General features: G+C 36.4%; 1 protein-coding gene and 1 long non-coding RNA gene across 3 annotated transcripts; both read left to right on the forward strand.

Annotated features, from left to right (window-relative positions):
• Positions 1-1,494: 1,494 nt before the first annotated feature.
• LOC140986517 (uncharacterized) lies at positions 1,495-4,462 on the forward strand. Its single transcript, XR_012176948.1, has 3 exons — positions 1,495-1,817; positions 2,658-2,755; positions 3,006-4,462. It is a non-coding gene; the product is annotated as an uncharacterized lncRNA (long non-coding RNA).
• Positions 4,463-4,887: 425 nt separating this feature from the next.
• Positions 4,888-9,779, forward strand: LOC140986516 (uncharacterized). 2 transcript variants are annotated; one of them, XM_073454791.1, is made up of 6 exons: positions 4,888-5,189; positions 7,247-7,547; positions 8,090-8,248; positions 8,419-8,714; positions 9,055-9,195; positions 9,542-9,779. In XM_073454791.1, exons 1-6 carry the CDS (start codon positions 4,992-4,994, stop codon positions 9,545-9,547), a joined length of 1,101 nt encoding a protein of 366 aa, XP_073310892.1. In that variant the 5' UTR covers positions 4,888-4,991; the 3' UTR covers positions 9,548-9,779. The 2 variants fall into 2 exon arrangements, with proteins under 2 accessions (XP_073310892.1, XP_073310891.1); XM_073454790.1 differs by lacking the exon at positions 9,542-9,779 and having other exon boundaries at positions 9,055-9,357.
• Positions 9,780-16,960: the final 7,181 nt, after the last annotated feature.

Consider the following 16,960-nt stretch of genomic DNA (forward strand, 5'->3'; position numbering starts at 1 on the left):
GGCACGGCGTGGGCGAGCAAGCGAGGGGCGAGCGCGGCACAGGGCGAGGGGCGAGCGTGTCACGGCGTGGGCGAGCACGCGGCGTGGGGCGAGCACTCGGGCGAGGGGCGAGCACAGCACATGGCGAGGGGAGAGCGCGGCACACGGCGCGGGCGAGCAGGCAAGGTCTCGAGCTGGAGAGTAGGCGCGCACGGCGAGGGCTCGGCGTGGGCAAGCAGGCGAGGCTTCGATACTGTCGGCTGGCAGGCGAGGGCGTAGGATGCGTGGGCGGCCGAGCAAGGGAGGTGCGCGCTCGGGCGAGGTGTGGGCAGGGTGATGAAGCAAGCGCGTTGAGCGTAGGCGGGAGAGAGCTGCAGAATCGCGACTTGATTTGTTTCCAAATTTTTGGAGACTGACAGATAGTGGGAAGAAAATGCACAACTCGCACCCGATAACCCGAGAACAGCACAATTAATCGAACTTTGAACCTACGATTCAGTTCGACTCGGGAGGGGGAGACTGGTGATACCCCAGCGATGAACCCATCAAGATCAGGCCCAAACTCCCGGCCCATCTCTAGAGCCCACAGGTGAAGGGCCCATGAGCAGTCCAGGTATTCTCCTATAAATACCAGGTTTGAGCGTATGATTATTCATTCACTACATTGTTTTCAGCAGCGCCCTTAGCTGCTCCCCTCATATATCCTCAGTCTCTGACTTGAGCGTCGGAGGGGCTACGCCAGGACACCCTCCTGGCCCCCTTCTAACGGTCTCATTTGTGATTTCAGGCTCAGGATTATTTCAAAACCTGCGTCTGGATTAGTGACACTCACCGGAATCGGCTCGCCGGAATCGGACCCTAAATTTCCTGTGAGTGTCACACACTTTTTCCTTTCATACACAAATGAATGGTACGTGGTTTCTTGAATATTTTACTCCATGGATTGAGACTTCAACTAAAAATTAAAAATTTCCCCTTTTTGTTGGAAGGACAAAATCTGTGATTAGCTGAAAACTTGGATCTGAATTAAAGTGTTCTTCTAATGATTCTGTTTGTTTGGAAACTTCTTGTCCCCCACGTAACCAGTCAACTTGTTTGGTTCCAAATTCCGATCATCATTCGAGACAAAAGAAGCTTGGGCTACTTTAATATCACCCGATTAATGGTGAGTGTATATTACATCGAAAATAGATTTCTTAGTTATTTTTTGACTAACAGTGTCCATCCATTATCTCATTCGAAAATAAAAAATTTGAAGATCATAAATATATTTTTTTATTTTATAATATAATGATCGACCAATCATCTTATACAAACACACAAAAAAATCTATTACGACTAAACAATATATTATTTTTATTTTAAGTATTACGCATAATATATTTTTGTCTTAAAAAATTATTTTTTATAGAAAAAAATCAAAACAAATTCAAATAATACATTTTACTATCTTATTAAGTCTAAACAACATATATCATGTCACCGTGATTTTTCACTAATCCTACGTTATCTCTCCCGACAAACTATGTCACTCACAAGTCCCTAACTTCCCCACCACGTTTTTGCAAAACTCCCTCAAAGTCCATATCGGATACAATTTTCTCTCGCACAGCATAATTTTGTATTCTCAACGTCGATCTTTCTAGATGTAAGCGCCAAAAATTAGTTTTCTCAACATCGATATTTCAAGATCCGTCAATTTGGTGAAGTTTTTTCTCCCCCGACCTCATTAATATCTTTCCAAGTTTTGTTTACCGATATTCTATATTACCAATTGAAGTAAATACAAACCATAAACTAGTCATCTCCTGATTGATGATCTGGAGTAAGCAATCTAGGTTAGTCCACTGCATTGTCTTTTCTTCTTAAACTTAATCTGTTTGCTAAAATGACTACATGATAACTACTCTATCTTTATATGTTGACATTGCTACACGAAAAATATTTGAACTTTTGTTTAATTTATATGACCAATTTGTTATTTAATTTTGATTGTACTACATATTCATCTTCATGGGCACTACCGGAATTTGATTATCTTTTTAAGCTGTTGTTGATTGTGATTCTGGGTTGAAATTTTTTTCCAAGTTCTCTCTCCTACCATGAGTATCTTTATTTTCTTCTCCTATCCTTGTATATATATTTTTCCTTTGTTCATAGATCACTTTTGGATTCAATTTTACTTTTTTTTTTTTGGAAGAACTGTGCAGAGATCATGCTGAAGAGTTTGAGAAATTTTGATTACATTAGTTTGAGAATGTTAAGAACAAATTACTTTTTAGTTCAGAAAAGGAACAAATTACTATTTCTTGAGTTAAAAGAAGTTAATTTGGTTTTGGATAAATGATACTTTTCTTAGCCATCTGGTGGTGCTTTAAGAAATTAAAATGCAAGTCGCATTCATGTGTGATAATAACACGGGATTAAAAAAGACAATGATGTATCCATGATTTAGATAAAAATATTGAATATTTTAAAGTTTATTCGTGTTTAGAGCTTCTTTGAGGTGCAACAAAAAAATTTGTTGGCTATTTAAAAAACAAAAAAATTTGTCTAGAGTTAAATTGGTCACGTGATTTTTCTTTTTGATTTTGCACAATTTTCATTTTTGAATCAATTTCAATGTGTGTTCCGAACTCAAGAACTCCGCTGTTATCTCACATCTTCTCACTTCCTAGAATATTTATCTAAAACATCTAAAGATTCATGCATGGAGAATACGGGTGAGAGTGAAACTAATCGCACTGACAACGTCCATAATCAGCCAACCCCACAGGTTTTTATTACATTTTTGCGTTTTCCAGAAATTCACATGTATTGTGCTTGATCTTCGTATTGTAATTTATATCATGTTGTCTGTGTTGAAGAAGAAATCATGATTCAAACATATATTAAAAATCTCATGTTTATCTTATTTGTTTGGGTTATTGTGAAGCTCATGTCATTATCTAAGAGCAGATGCTACTTTAATCATGAATGTTGTGTTCTATTACAATGTGTGATCACTTGGATATCATTCTATGCAGGTGGATTTGTCTCTGAGGTTGCTGAAGGGTGGAAAGCATGTCATGCAATGTGACTGACTACCATTTGTTTTCCCTGATGAAAATTACATACATTTTTCACATGATAAACTAACAATGTAACATTTTTCTTTGCATATGCTGGTTTTGAAGAGAAACCGGCCGCAACTGGTAAGTGAGACTCTCTTCTCTTTTATGTGAATTTTAAGGTTTAGGAACCTAATAATTTTATATTTTTTTGGGGACTGATATTTGAAGGTTTAAGAAGCTAATCACAAGCGAAGTTGCTAAAAATATAATGTTCTCAGCAATTGGAAATTTTTTTTAATACTTCTTGGATATTTTATCATCAGTGAACTCAGTTTTTTGTAGAGGTTATTATGATACTTATATGTACTTGATGAAAATGCATTGAAAACATAATTAGTATTAACAAGGATGTTACTTTAATTTCTCTTTTCAAGGCTAGATTAAACTATATACGATTGATCCATGTAATTTATGTATGCCTTTATGAACTAACAGAATTTTCGCCTTCCCCAAGATAACAAAAAGGGCACATTGCATTTAGCATATTAATCAATATTATGTTGCACTTAAAATGTTGAATTCATGTGTGACAACCTCTATTTTCATCTTGAAGTGGGATCTTATTCTTTCAGGATTTAGTTTAAATTCCTCATCTGAATTTGTTCTTTATGTTGTTCCCTTATATTTAAATTAAAGTACTACAATTAAACAAGGTTGCTTCTGGTAACTTTCTTTGAATCTCCATTACACATCTCTCTCTCTCTATACCTCTCTTCCCCACACATTTTTTTAGTTATAAAGGATGTTTTTGCATAATTAATTATTGTTGGAGTACCTAGTACTATTAATTGCATGTTCAGATGTTATTGAGCTCGAAACAGCAATTTCCTTTTACATCTATTTTAATGTTGGGTCAATCTGAGCAATTGCTTAAATTCCGGGATTTTCATACATGTTTTCAATTATTTCTGTTAATTTCAACTTCTCCTGATGATGTTTCACATCTCAAAAATCATGTAGTTTGTACAATTTTGTTTTATATTCATGCAATTTTTAACACCTTTACCGCAACTAATCATAAAATGTGATCACAGGTCACACATTTACCGAAAATACGTAAGCATAGGGATTTTGTAGTTTCTGATAAAAGCTAAAAAAAGTTTTAGCAAAGGTAAATTGTAAAACAAGGTTTTATTTATTTGATCAATTTTATTGTATATATAGTTTATTTATGGGTAAATTAGAGGTTAACTTTTCCAAAAATCTAACGTATAACATAAAAGAAATGAGCGTGTATTTTTAAAATAATAATTATATTCAGTGTTTTTCGATACATGAACGAAGGTAGCTATGTCTATTGGGGATATTTTTTTTAAGTTGTATATGAATTGATGTATTTCAAATTTAATTATTTCAAATGTATTTTTTTTGTAGTTTAGAGAAGCAAAATTATAAATTTCAAATTAATCACTTGTTTGTTTATATAATGTTTTTCATGTTAATTATGATGAATTATATTTAAAGTTCACTCAATAATAGATATATTTGAAATTAATTCTACTTTGTGTAAGTAATTAATTTATAAATTTAAGATTTCATCTACAATTTCATGGTTAACAATAAAATTATAATCGAAATTCATAAATTTCAAATACATTTTTCCAAATGCAAACCTCAAAGAATTTATGTCGAATACATCATGTAGCTGACAACAATTTTCATATTTGAGACAAGATAGCTGATATTACATCCAATTATACAAATCAATTCTAAATTTTAAAAAATAAAAAATACAAGCATTTAATTTTATAAAAATTGATTTAGTATTCTGCCTCGGCGGTTGGGTTTCAGTTGAATGAAATCATAGCAAAACGTACCCGTCTTCACTAATCTGCCTCAGATTCTCTGTTCCAATTACAAGCGAGGAAACCATCCAAGAATTGGGTTCAAAAAAGAGAAATGGGAAATGATTCGGAGACAAAATTCGTGCAACGATTGATTCTATACGCCGCGAGCGCCCCGCTTAGCTGTTTGGTGTTGTTCGTGGGACTCAAGCATCTCGACCCGAATCACGAAGCCTCCAAGAAAGCTCTGGAGCAGAAGAAGGAACTCGCCAAGCGTTTGGGCCGACCTCTTGTGTCTACAAATCCGTATGAGGTTACAATGCCTTTTTTTTTTTGGATTCGAGATTTGGGGGAAGTTTTTTACTTGCTTTCTGCTGGGGTACTCTCTGTTTTAGATTATGTGCTGTTTTTCTTTGCGTATTATGCATAAGAATTTGGAAGACTATGCTACAATGACCATGGTTCGCCGGAACGGTTGCGGTGCTTGGAACGGCAACTACCGTTCCAATTCCAATTTTATGTTGCGAAAAGGTTGCGGAACGCTTATATAAAAAAATTAATAAATTCAAGAAATTGGTAAAAAAATTTAAATATAAATTACATCATACTAAAAAAATAAAATATATGAAGTTATTACAAATTAATATATCAATACAAAACTATTTTACAATAATAGCACAATAAGAAATACACACTAAAAATTATAACATACCAAAGCTAATACCATGAAGAGTGACGCGGAGGAGCGAAATCATTGTTATATTCTTCATCAGTATCTCGTAGATTAAATTGATTTCGAACATTTGGATTTTGACGTGATTGTCCATAGGGATATTGATTAGATTGAGATGACGAAAGATCATTAGAATGGGGTGACTGATTTTGTAATAGTGTTTCGTCACGACGATTATAGTATCTGAATCCACGATACATAGTAGAACTATCAGCTGTACTTGAAGATCTATACTCGAGACCAGGACGTCCCACACCACGCCATATAAATGATGAAGATTCATTATATCTATCACCAATATATTGAGACGACCCATAATCAAATCCACGATGTCTCATTCCATGTGTACCAGATGTTGAAAAATCAAATGATCTATCAAAAGAATCGTGTCTAGAATTATAATTACCCTGATATCCATATCCACCTGATTGATATCCAGTCGGATCATACCCAACATGCTGAGAGTCTCAATTGTAACTCATCGATCCATAATTATCTGTCATTTGAATTTGTCGATTTATGGAACATCTGTAAATTAGTCTCTTACCAGATCGAACATCATCGATATTCGCTAACTTTGCCCCTTGCAAGGACTTGCTTGACAGACATCAATAACATCAACACCCACCAGTAGATATGAATAACGAGCAACGAGAAAAGAAGAAAATTGAAGATATAGTAGTAGATAGATCCTTTCAATTTGAGTTTAACGTTCCGTTCCACCCCACCGTTCCCTCTCCGTTATAACGTTGAAGAACGGCGCTACAAAGCATTCACCGATTTGCCCTGGAACTTTGGAACGCCAATGGCCGTTCCCGTTCTGAGACGGGCGTTCCGGCCGCGACGCGGCCGTTCCGGCGAACCATGACAATGACTACCATTTAATTTGGTGGTAGTAATTACGGTTTGTCCTAAACGTGATTCATGTGGAAACTTGATTGTGTATCTGAATGTGTAGTTATTATAACGGTTGGAGTTTGAGTTTGCGGAAAGTGTAGTTATTATCTTGCTTGGAGCTTGAGCAGATATTTTCACTGGTTAGATAATGAGGGTAGCTAATAGCTTATATAAATAAATAGTAAAGATATGCTTCTTGGCGTAGCATTGCATTTGGGCTTGGGTTTCAACATTCTACACAGGCATGTCCCTGGAAGATTACGATTTTTCGTGCTATTGGATGTTACTTCATAGAGCTGTCTGATATCTCTGGCACCATTTATTTTCTTATTGTTTTAGTTTTAGTTTTGAATCCAATCGCAACCCCCATCTGGTCTTGACTTAATTTTACCTTCTTACTGTTGATGGTGCATTATTGTAATCTTGAGAAAAATATTCAATGATTTATTCTTATTTGAAATATCATTATGACTGATTTTTTAATTAGAACTATCATTTTGACTCGAAAATTTTGTGTAGACTTTCATTCCTAAGCAGAGATATAATTTTCATCCTCTGTATTCTTTTGCCGCTCCGTTGTGCGAATGTAATTAATATTGACTTGAACCTATAACAGATTCATGGTCAGGTGATTCAGACTACCTAGATTTTCATCTGTTGAGATTAGTTACATGCAAGGTATGTCTAAATATACATGCTTTGCTTGTTGATTATTTCTTTTTTGTTTTAATGAAATACAGGATGTTGTGGCCTGTGATGTGGTCAATCCCGACCATATTAATGTGAAATTTGACTCGATTGGCGGATTGGATGCCATTAAGCAATCCCTGTATGAATTAGTTATTCTTCCTCTACGAAGACCTGAGCTGTTTTCTCATGGGAAGCTTCTTTGCCCAGAAAAAGGTGTTTTGCTATATGGACCGCCAGGCACTGGGAAGACAATGCTTGCCAAAGCAATTGCAAAAGAGTCTGGGGCTGCTTTTATCAATGTGAGGATATCAAGTCTAATGAGCAAATGGTTTGGTGATGCACAGAAACTAGGTGTGTACATAGGAAATAACATCTATTAAGTTTCTTCTCGCCTCTCGTCCGTGTGCATTCCCTGCATCATTATGTTTTATCGTGTGTGCAATACCTTGAAGTCTTGCTTATAAGGTAGCTAATGTAATCAAACATAATACAATTTAATACTTGGTTGCACTTGCTCTTTGCGACTTCGAAGCAATTGTGAAAGATGGGTTTTAATATTCCAGTTCAGCAATATATTTTTCGTAGTTATGAATGATGGATATTGTATGTTCTGTAATAATCAGGACTATTTGAATGATTTTGAATTTTTTACCCCTTTTATTAGAACAGATTAAAGAAAGAATCGGTGGTATGGGGTTTGTGGGTTGGACAATGTTTTTTTTTATCTATTACAAAGATTCTTTATTTTATAAAAATGAAATGTGTTTCTATATTCCTTATAACAGAATAATCTATTTTATTTCAAGTCTTATGCGAATTGCAGAACTTTCAACACTGAAATTGCAAATTATGTTAGTGCTTATTAGATTTGAACACTTGGTTCTTATCTGCAGTGACTGCTGTGTTCACTTTGGCATACAAACTCCAGCCAGCTATTATTTTCATTGATGAAGTGGATAGTTTCTTGGGCCAGCGCAAGACTATTGATCATGAAGCGCTAACAAACATGAAGACTGAGTTTATGGCTTTGTGGGATGGTTTCACCACTGATCGTAAGTTCTTCCATAATCTCATAAAAATACGGTGTCTCCTACTTTCTTTTTTGAGTTTCTAGCCAGATTGTTGTTACGAGCTAGATGAGGTGATACCAATGTGTTAATATTAGTTGGTTAAGAATTTGAATGGTTCTTTCAGTTGAAATGACATGTTTTTGTTGATTCAGGGAACGCCCAGGTGATGGTACTCGCTGCTACCAATCGTCCATCGGAACTTGATGAAGCAATTCTTAGACGACTTCCTCAAGCATTTCAAATTGGGATTCCTGATCGTCGGGAAAGGGCTGCAATATTGAAGGTTATATTGAAGAATGAGAAAATAGAAGATGACATTGATTATGACCGCGTAGCCAATCTCTGTGATGGATACACGGGTTCAGATCTTCTTGAGCTCTGCAAAAAAGCCGCCTATTTTCCTATCCGAGAACTACTTGATGATGAGATGAGTGGAAAAACATCTTCGGTCAGTAATTTATTTTATTGCAGACTCACTTCCCTTCAGCATTACTCTCAGCTTTTTTTAAAAGTTTTCCGTGGAAGATGTAATTTGATGTAATTTTAGAGTTCCTTTCAAGGTTTCCCTTCTAATAAAATATTTCATGCAGATAGACCTTGTAACTTAATAAGGACCTTGTCAGTTTCTTCTTTTTGCATAGAACCCATGGTGTGGCATGCTCGACTTTATAAATTAAATGCTATGTTACATTTGAATTCTTGTAAATTAACCTGTTGCCTGAGATCCCTGGTATTTTGAGCTTCATGTCAAACATTTTCTCTCATCTTGGCGCTGTTCTTGTTTTCAGGAGCCAAGGCCATTATCAGTGGTAGACTTGGAGAGGGTCATTGCTACAACCACAAAAACAAAAATTGCTGCAAGTGAATATGGACGATTTAATTCACAATCATCAGGATGGTCACCACAAAGAGAATCAGACGATTATCAGGTCCAAGCCGCCATTAATGAGCTTTCTAAGCTTGTGGTTTCTCAAATTTTTAACCTATAGACAGATGCTCGAGATACTTAATTTCCATTTACTACTCCCATAACTTACACTAGGTTAATCACTTGTAAAATCCTGCCTACAAAATTAATTTTGGATATCGCTTTTAAATATATGCACGTGTGAATATTAATTATTATTCGATTTCTGAGATTTTTGACACACATCACACAAGGACTTCACTTCTCCACAAAATCTTGATCTTTCTCAGCCTACTCCATAATCTTGTGTTAATTGTACTGAATTGCCTTTTTTTTTGTTTTTTGTGTCTTCTTTTTTTCACTGCCAGGATTGACTGGACTGCAGGTAGGTAGGATTTTTAACCTTACAGCTAGAATTCTTATCCTTGGGCTGCTTCTGAGTACTGGTACCGAGGCTAGTTATGTTAAAATCACGAGATAATTGCAAGCTCGTTACCTCAAAGATCTGTTTCCAATCCAGATCTGTAAAGTTTTAGTTTTTGTTTTGCCATGGCTTGTGGTGCTATGAAGACAAGACAGCGACCTTAGTTTCTTGTGAAGGCAATTGCGTATTATTTGTTATTCAGCTGCTTTCCAATTGCTCCATGGGCACCCGCATTCGACCTCTAACACTGATAAACCATGGATTTACCAACAATAAATGTTCATTTTAAGGCAAGTTTATATTTATCTCCTTTCCCAGTATTGTGGGATTTTTATAGCTTCATCCAAATTTTTTTATTTCACCAACTTTGTTCACCTTATATGCAGATGAACAACACTGGCAATCACATTTAATTTTGTTTCTTGAAAGTGTGAATCATAATCTACATACACAAAATCAGATTATGGCAGAATCATGAAGTTTACTAGGATCTTAAGTGTATTTTGGATGTGAAATTTATTTATTTTGAAAATATACTTTAATTTGAGCGAAATGAGTGTAACTTCTGACATTACGTTCTTATTAAATAGTTTGATTTTTATCTAAATTATATAAGATTATATTAGACTTGGACGTCGAGTGGACTACACGAGTTGAGTCGCTCATTGAGCTAGGCTACCCTCAATCTAATTTGAACGTGAAAAATTATAAATGCATCATCTATCCTATTATGAAGCTATATAGATTTTTTTAAATTGTCAAAAAGAATTTTTTTTTATACCATTGTAAAATTTTAGTTTAAAATTTCCACCTCTAAATTTAAAGTTTTGTCTATGTTATTTCTTTTATACAAAATATCATCCGTTGAGAATCGTTGATAGTGGGATGTGATGGGAAACCAAAGCATAAAGCCATGTACATTATTAATTTTCCTTGACTTTTGCTCCATGTCAACGTCGCATATTTGACATTTCCTTTCGGAATCTTTTTGTGATTTAAGTTCGTGTTTTATTAATTAAAAAAAATTAATCTCTTTTAATTGATGTGATTTTTTTTTATCCCGCCATCTATTTTAACTCAAACAACCAAATTTACTCGATCATCTCACTTATCATCATATTATTTCATATGAAGTATTATTTAAAATTCATACACTAATATAAATTATTTACTAAATGATTTATGAGAGCATATTTGTAATCTACATTTATATTTAGCCAAATTAAAATAGTCACATTTATGATTCTTGAAGTCAGAAAAGAAAATATTTAAACTAATTTTTTAATAAAAATTAGAAGAAATGGAATAATAACAAAATTAAATATGTAAGTTTTAAATAATTATTACTAATTAATATGGTCTTATATTTGAGATAATGCAATATTATATTATAAAAAAATATTAAGCATTTTAAAAAAAAAATTATGTATGCATTTATTTTGAATTAGAATATTTTTAAAAAAAATTCAAGGAACATTATAAAATATTTTAAACAAATAAACTAAATATATAAATGTAAAAATAATATTTTCAACTATAATTATAATTAAATTTTATTATACAAAGTATAGTGATCAAAGGGGTAAATTACGAATCATCATTTAATTTTAATATAGATCTTAGTCATAATCAATCAAATAAATATATTATTATTTATCTATCATTATTTCAATTCCTATTTAATTACTTTATGGTACAATTAATCTACACAATTCAATTATTTAAAGTAAACGCAGTCTAATAGGCTAAAACAATTAACTATTCAAAAGATTGGGGCGTTCATACGTATAAACATTTTTATATTAAAAACTAAAGTTACCTATGCTGTATTAAAGTACATCACATTTGAGAAAATTAAGATAAAATTGGAGAGTAGAATTTCAACGTTCATAAAATTATATACTTTTTTCTGTAAAAGTACTTGAATAATTGTCATATTGGCCTTTGAAATGGCTAAACGACGAAAGCTAACGCAACGCAATCCCGATAAAGGATTTTTACGTTGTAATATCAATTACAAATTACTTTTAGTGAGATGAGATGGGTTGATCCGATCTATATTTGAAATTAATAATAATATTTTTAACATAAAAAATAATATTTTTTTTATTGGTTAGATTTGATAAGAAACTTATTTCACAAAATTATTTAATGAGATATATCTGACGAGTTTTTGTGTGTTGATTTTATAAGCTTGATCACCAAACATTGACTTAAAGCCTAGGTTTGACGGTCCAATAACGCGACCTGAAACCCTTCGTTTGCTTCAAGTGGATGTCTCCAATTAAGAGAGAGAATTTGTATTTGATACCCTTGTAGGATGACCCGAGATATCATATGGATTCCCAAATCAGAGTCAATCTGCAGGATGGATTCTTCTGAAGTCGGGCAGGTGCAAGCCTGGGCTCTACTCCCCGGGCAACCAGACGCTCGGGCTCTTATATAAGCCCCCGATAGGCATTCTAACCGGGCCACCTCGATATGAGCACCGCACTCGAGTACACTAGCAGAATTGGATGTGGGCGACCATCCTATCTCTGACACTAATCCAAGTGGTTGACAAAGTCAGACAGGCGAGATGTGACTAGTGTATGATTTGACATGTCAGAATGTAGCCGCCCTACTATAATTAGTAGGTATCACGCAGAACGAGGTCATCATCACATCTCCTACTATAAATATCAGGTTCATTCTACATTAAACACAGGTGCACACATCTATTCATACCAGCAGCAATATTTTCTCTAAAGAGCTTCCTCTTTTACACCTGCTGACTTAAGCATCGGAGTGGCCACGGCGGACACCCCTCCGGCGCTCATTCACGAGTTCATTTAATTGTGTGCAGGTTACAGCTGAAGCCCTATTACAGAGATATATCTCCTTGGTCTTATTCCCTTCATTATCTTGATAGCAAATCCGGTGGAGCATCCGACCCGGCTCGTCCATTTCACTCGGATCGCATCAGTATTGATTTTTTTAATGAAAAAGATAAGAAAATTATTTAAATGATTTTTAACATTAAGACAATATTAATTTAATATATAAAAAATATTTATAGTCGAGCTTTTGAACTTTCAGACGATCATATAATAGCATAAATTTGATAATCTAAGTTAAAAGATCGAGTCGAATGATTTGCGTTACGCCCCCTAAATGGACCATATTACATAAAAAAAAAAACTTACTATAATATCATACAAACGATACACTGCAAATATTTAACTGGTGACTTGCGATCATATGTGGAGTTATGGTCATATTTTGTGAGAATAAAATAAGCAACATAAATAAAATACAATAAACAAATTATTTAAATAAAGTTGAAAATCACAAAATTCTTATAAAATAATCTCTCGGATCAATTTTATAAAACAAATATCATATTTGATTCTTTCGTTAAAAAAAACACATAGAAAGAGAACAACTTGGTCCATAATAACATAGGCCCGTGACCACAGGTAATTCAACCAACATACCATTAAATTATGATCACTTGAACCTCAATGGTCAATAAGTCATTGTCTATATTGACTCTAAGACCATATTTTATTCAATAAATAATAATAATAATCCAGTAAATTAATGAATATTTTAGTACAACGAGAAATCTATTACAATCTATAATTACTATATCATTATGAAAAATTATAAAATACTGTAAATTTATTTAATAGAAATTATTAAAAAATATATTATTTCAAAAAAAATTAAAATAGTTTCTTTAATATTTATCCAAATTTTTGAATTTTAAAATGTTTTTATATAAGCATATCGTTTCTAATATGAGAGATCATTAAAATAAAAAATTTGCAGGCAACAAGTTCAAATATTGTTTAATTAATCATATAGGTATGTGATGCGATCCGAGTGAAATGGACGAGCTGGGTAAGGAGCTCCAACGGCTCTGCTATCAAGATAATGAAGGAAATAAGAGCAAGGGAGAGTATATCTGTGATGAAGATATGTCTCTGTAATATGGCTCCAGCTGTAACCTGCACACAAGGAGATGAACTCGTGAATGGGCGCCGGAGGGGAGTCCGGCATGGCCACTCCGATGCTTAAGTCAGTAAATGACTCAACAAAAGGCCAATGTAACCAAGTGATGGTTGTGATATTGGTGTAAGAGTGTAGGCAATAAAACGAAAATGTAAATGTGAAGATGAAACCTGGTATTTATAGTAGGGAATGTATTGATGACCTCGATCTACGTGCTACCTACTAATTATAGTAGGGCGGCTACATTCTGACATGTCAAATCATACACTAGTCACATCCCGCCTGTCTGACTTTGTCAACCACTTGGATTAGTGTTAGAGATAGGACGGTCGCCCACATCCTATTCTGCTAATGTACTCGAGTGCGGTGCTCATATCGATGTGGCCCGGTTAGAATGCCTACCGGGACTTATATAAGAGTCCAGGCGTCTGGTTGCCCGGGGAGTAGAGCCCGGGTTTGCACCTGCCCGTCTTCAGAAGAATTCATCCTGCAGATTGACCTTGATTTGGGAATCCATCTGCTATCCCGGGTCATCCATGACTCGGGCTCTTACAGGGGTATCATCACACATCCCTTAAATAGTCGGGCTAGAGTCATACTCGCTGTCCCGATTAGTCATGCTTGGATTCCCAAAGAGATGATCAATCTGGTTTTATAAAAGCATCGGGGGTTCATGTCTCCCAGAGATGGGATGAGGAGCCGGAGTCTCGTGTCTCATGGGTTTGAGATAAGATGTCGGGGCCTCGTGTCTCCCGGGCTCGAAATGGTCGAGGTATGGAGCCCTGAGCCATGGTACGGATCCCTGGACTTAATAGATAACCAGGGCGCGGAGCCATGGCCTTCATGAATGGTCGAGGTACGGAGCCCCGAGCCAAGGTATGGATCCCTGGACTTATAAATAACCAAGGTGCGAAGCCTTGGGCCGGGGAACATGTCCCGGGACTTGGGAATGGTCGCGGTGCGGAGCCCCGAGCCAGGTTTGAGATCCCTGGGCTTATAGATAACCAAGGTGCGGAGCCTTGGACCGGGGAACATGTCCGGGGACTTGGGAATGGTCGAGGTGCGGAGCCCCTAGCCAGGTTTGAGAACCCTGGGCTTATAGTTGACAAAGGTGCAAAGCCTTGGGCCGGGGAACATTTGCCGGGACGTGGGAGTGGTCGAGGTGCGGGGCCCCTAGCCAGGTTTGAGAACCCTGGGCTTATAGCTGACCAAGGTGCAAAGCCTTGGGCCGGGGAACATTTCCCGGGACTTGGGAGAGGTCGAGGTGCGGAGCCCCGAGCCAGGTTTGAGAACCCTGGGCTTATAGATAACCAAGGTGCAAAGCCTTGGGCCGGGGAACATTTCCCGGGACTTGGGAGTGGTCGAGGTGCGGAGCCCCTAGCCAGGTTTGAGAACCCTGGGCTTTTTGTTGATCGAGGTTTGGTTCCCCGAGCCAGGGTATAGTGCCCTGGATCTTAGACAATATGCCGGGGCCTGATACCTCCCGGACTTTAAATAATGTGTCGGGGCCTTATATCTCCCGGACTTTGAATATACGGTACCGGGGCCTCAAATCTCCCGGGCTTCGAATATACGGTACTGGGGCCTCAAATCTCCCGGGCTTAAGATAATGTGTCGGGGCCTCGCGCCTCCCGGACTTTAAAAGATTTTTGCTTCTCCTGCTATATTAGTTTTATTAAAAACCATATCACTAACCTGAAAATACTGAATCTGAATTCATTTCCGATAGAGTGAAACTTCTCTGGTTGAGCTAAATTAGGTGACTAATATAACTGTATGCTACTGAGTACATAGCAAATGCTCTTAATGCCAATCCGCTGCTGAGCTTTGAGCCCATATGAAATCTACATATAAGATCTGAGAGCCGAGCTGGTCGGACTTGTATGTTTGCCAAGCAGAGTTGGGCTTATTTTTGAATGGAAACCATATCTACGTCTTGAGCTCAATTTCCCACAGACGGCGCCAATGATGCGATCCGGGTGAAATGGACGAGCTAGGTAAAGAGCTCCAACGGATCTGCTATCAAGATAATGAAGGAAATAAGAGCAAGGGAGAGTATATCTGTGATAAAGATATGTCTCTGTAATATGGCTCCAGCTGTAACCTGCACACAAGGAGATGATCTCGTGAATGGGCGCCGGAGGAGAGTCCGGCGTGGCCACTCCGATGCTTAAGTCAGTAAATGACTCAACAAAAGACCAATGTAACCAAGTGATGGTTGTGATATTGGTGTAAGAGTGTAGGCCACGAAATGAAACGGTACATGTGAAGATGAAACCTGGTATTTATAGTAGAGAATGTATTGATGACCTCGATCTGCGTGCTACCTACTAATTATAGTAGGACGGCTACATTTTGACATGTCAAATCATACACTAGTCACATCCCGCCTGTCTGACTTTGTCAACCACTTGGATTAGTGTCAGAGATAGGACGGTCGCCCACATCCTATTCTGCTAGTATACTCGAGCGCGGTGCTCATATCGAGGTGGCCCGGTTAGAATGCCTACCGGGGCTTATATAAGAGTCCAGGCGTCTGGTTGCCCGGGGAGTAGAGCCCGGGTTTGCACCTGCCCGGCTTCAGAAGAATCCATCCTGCAGATTGACCCTGATTTGGGAATCCATCTGATATCCCGGGTCCCGGGCTCTTACAGGGTATCAGTATGAATTGATTTATCAACTGCGAAAGCCCGAATTAGCAAGTGAGAAGAAATTATGATATCATTTACAAAATTTATCCGATTAACCTTTGGGGACATCAATAGTTTTGCGAATTTTTCTTCGGGGTGGGTGATTTGACCATGGCTGCTTTTGTATTACGTAATAAAATTATTCGAATTAAATTATTATTATTATTACCTGAATTCCCCCGACTAGCGGCGCATTTAAGATTAACTTGAATTTTTTTAAAAAAATATAATTCATCAATCAATCACATATCATTTGTTGGTAAATATCTTCTTGTTCACTTTTTATTTGTTGGCAAAAACTTGTGTGAGACGGTCTCACGGATCGTATTTTGTGAGACAGATCTTTTATTTGGGTCATCCAAGAAAAAGTATTACTTTTATGTTAAGAGTATTATTTTTTATTGTGAATATCGGTAGGATTGACCCGTCTCACAGATAAGATTCGTGAGATCGTCTCACAATAGACATACTTTTATTTGTTTGTTTGTCAAGTTTATTTTCGCACACTACATATATGTTGAAATCAATATCTGAGTAAAATCACGTATAAAGCTGAATAAATTTTATATGTTTGAAAAGATTATTGCTTAAATATGGACTTTGTTAATATTGACCAATCCAGTTATACCACAACTGCTTGATTTTCCTGAATTTTCATACAAATCTTTCCAATATAT

This window comes from Primulina huaijiensis, chromosome 10 (assembly GCF_012295235.1).
Source record: "Primulina huaijiensis isolate GDHJ02 chromosome 10, ASM1229523v2, whole genome shotgun sequence".
NCBI classification, from domain to species: domain Eukaryota; kingdom Viridiplantae; phylum Streptophyta; class Magnoliopsida; order Lamiales; family Gesneriaceae; genus Primulina; species Primulina huaijiensis.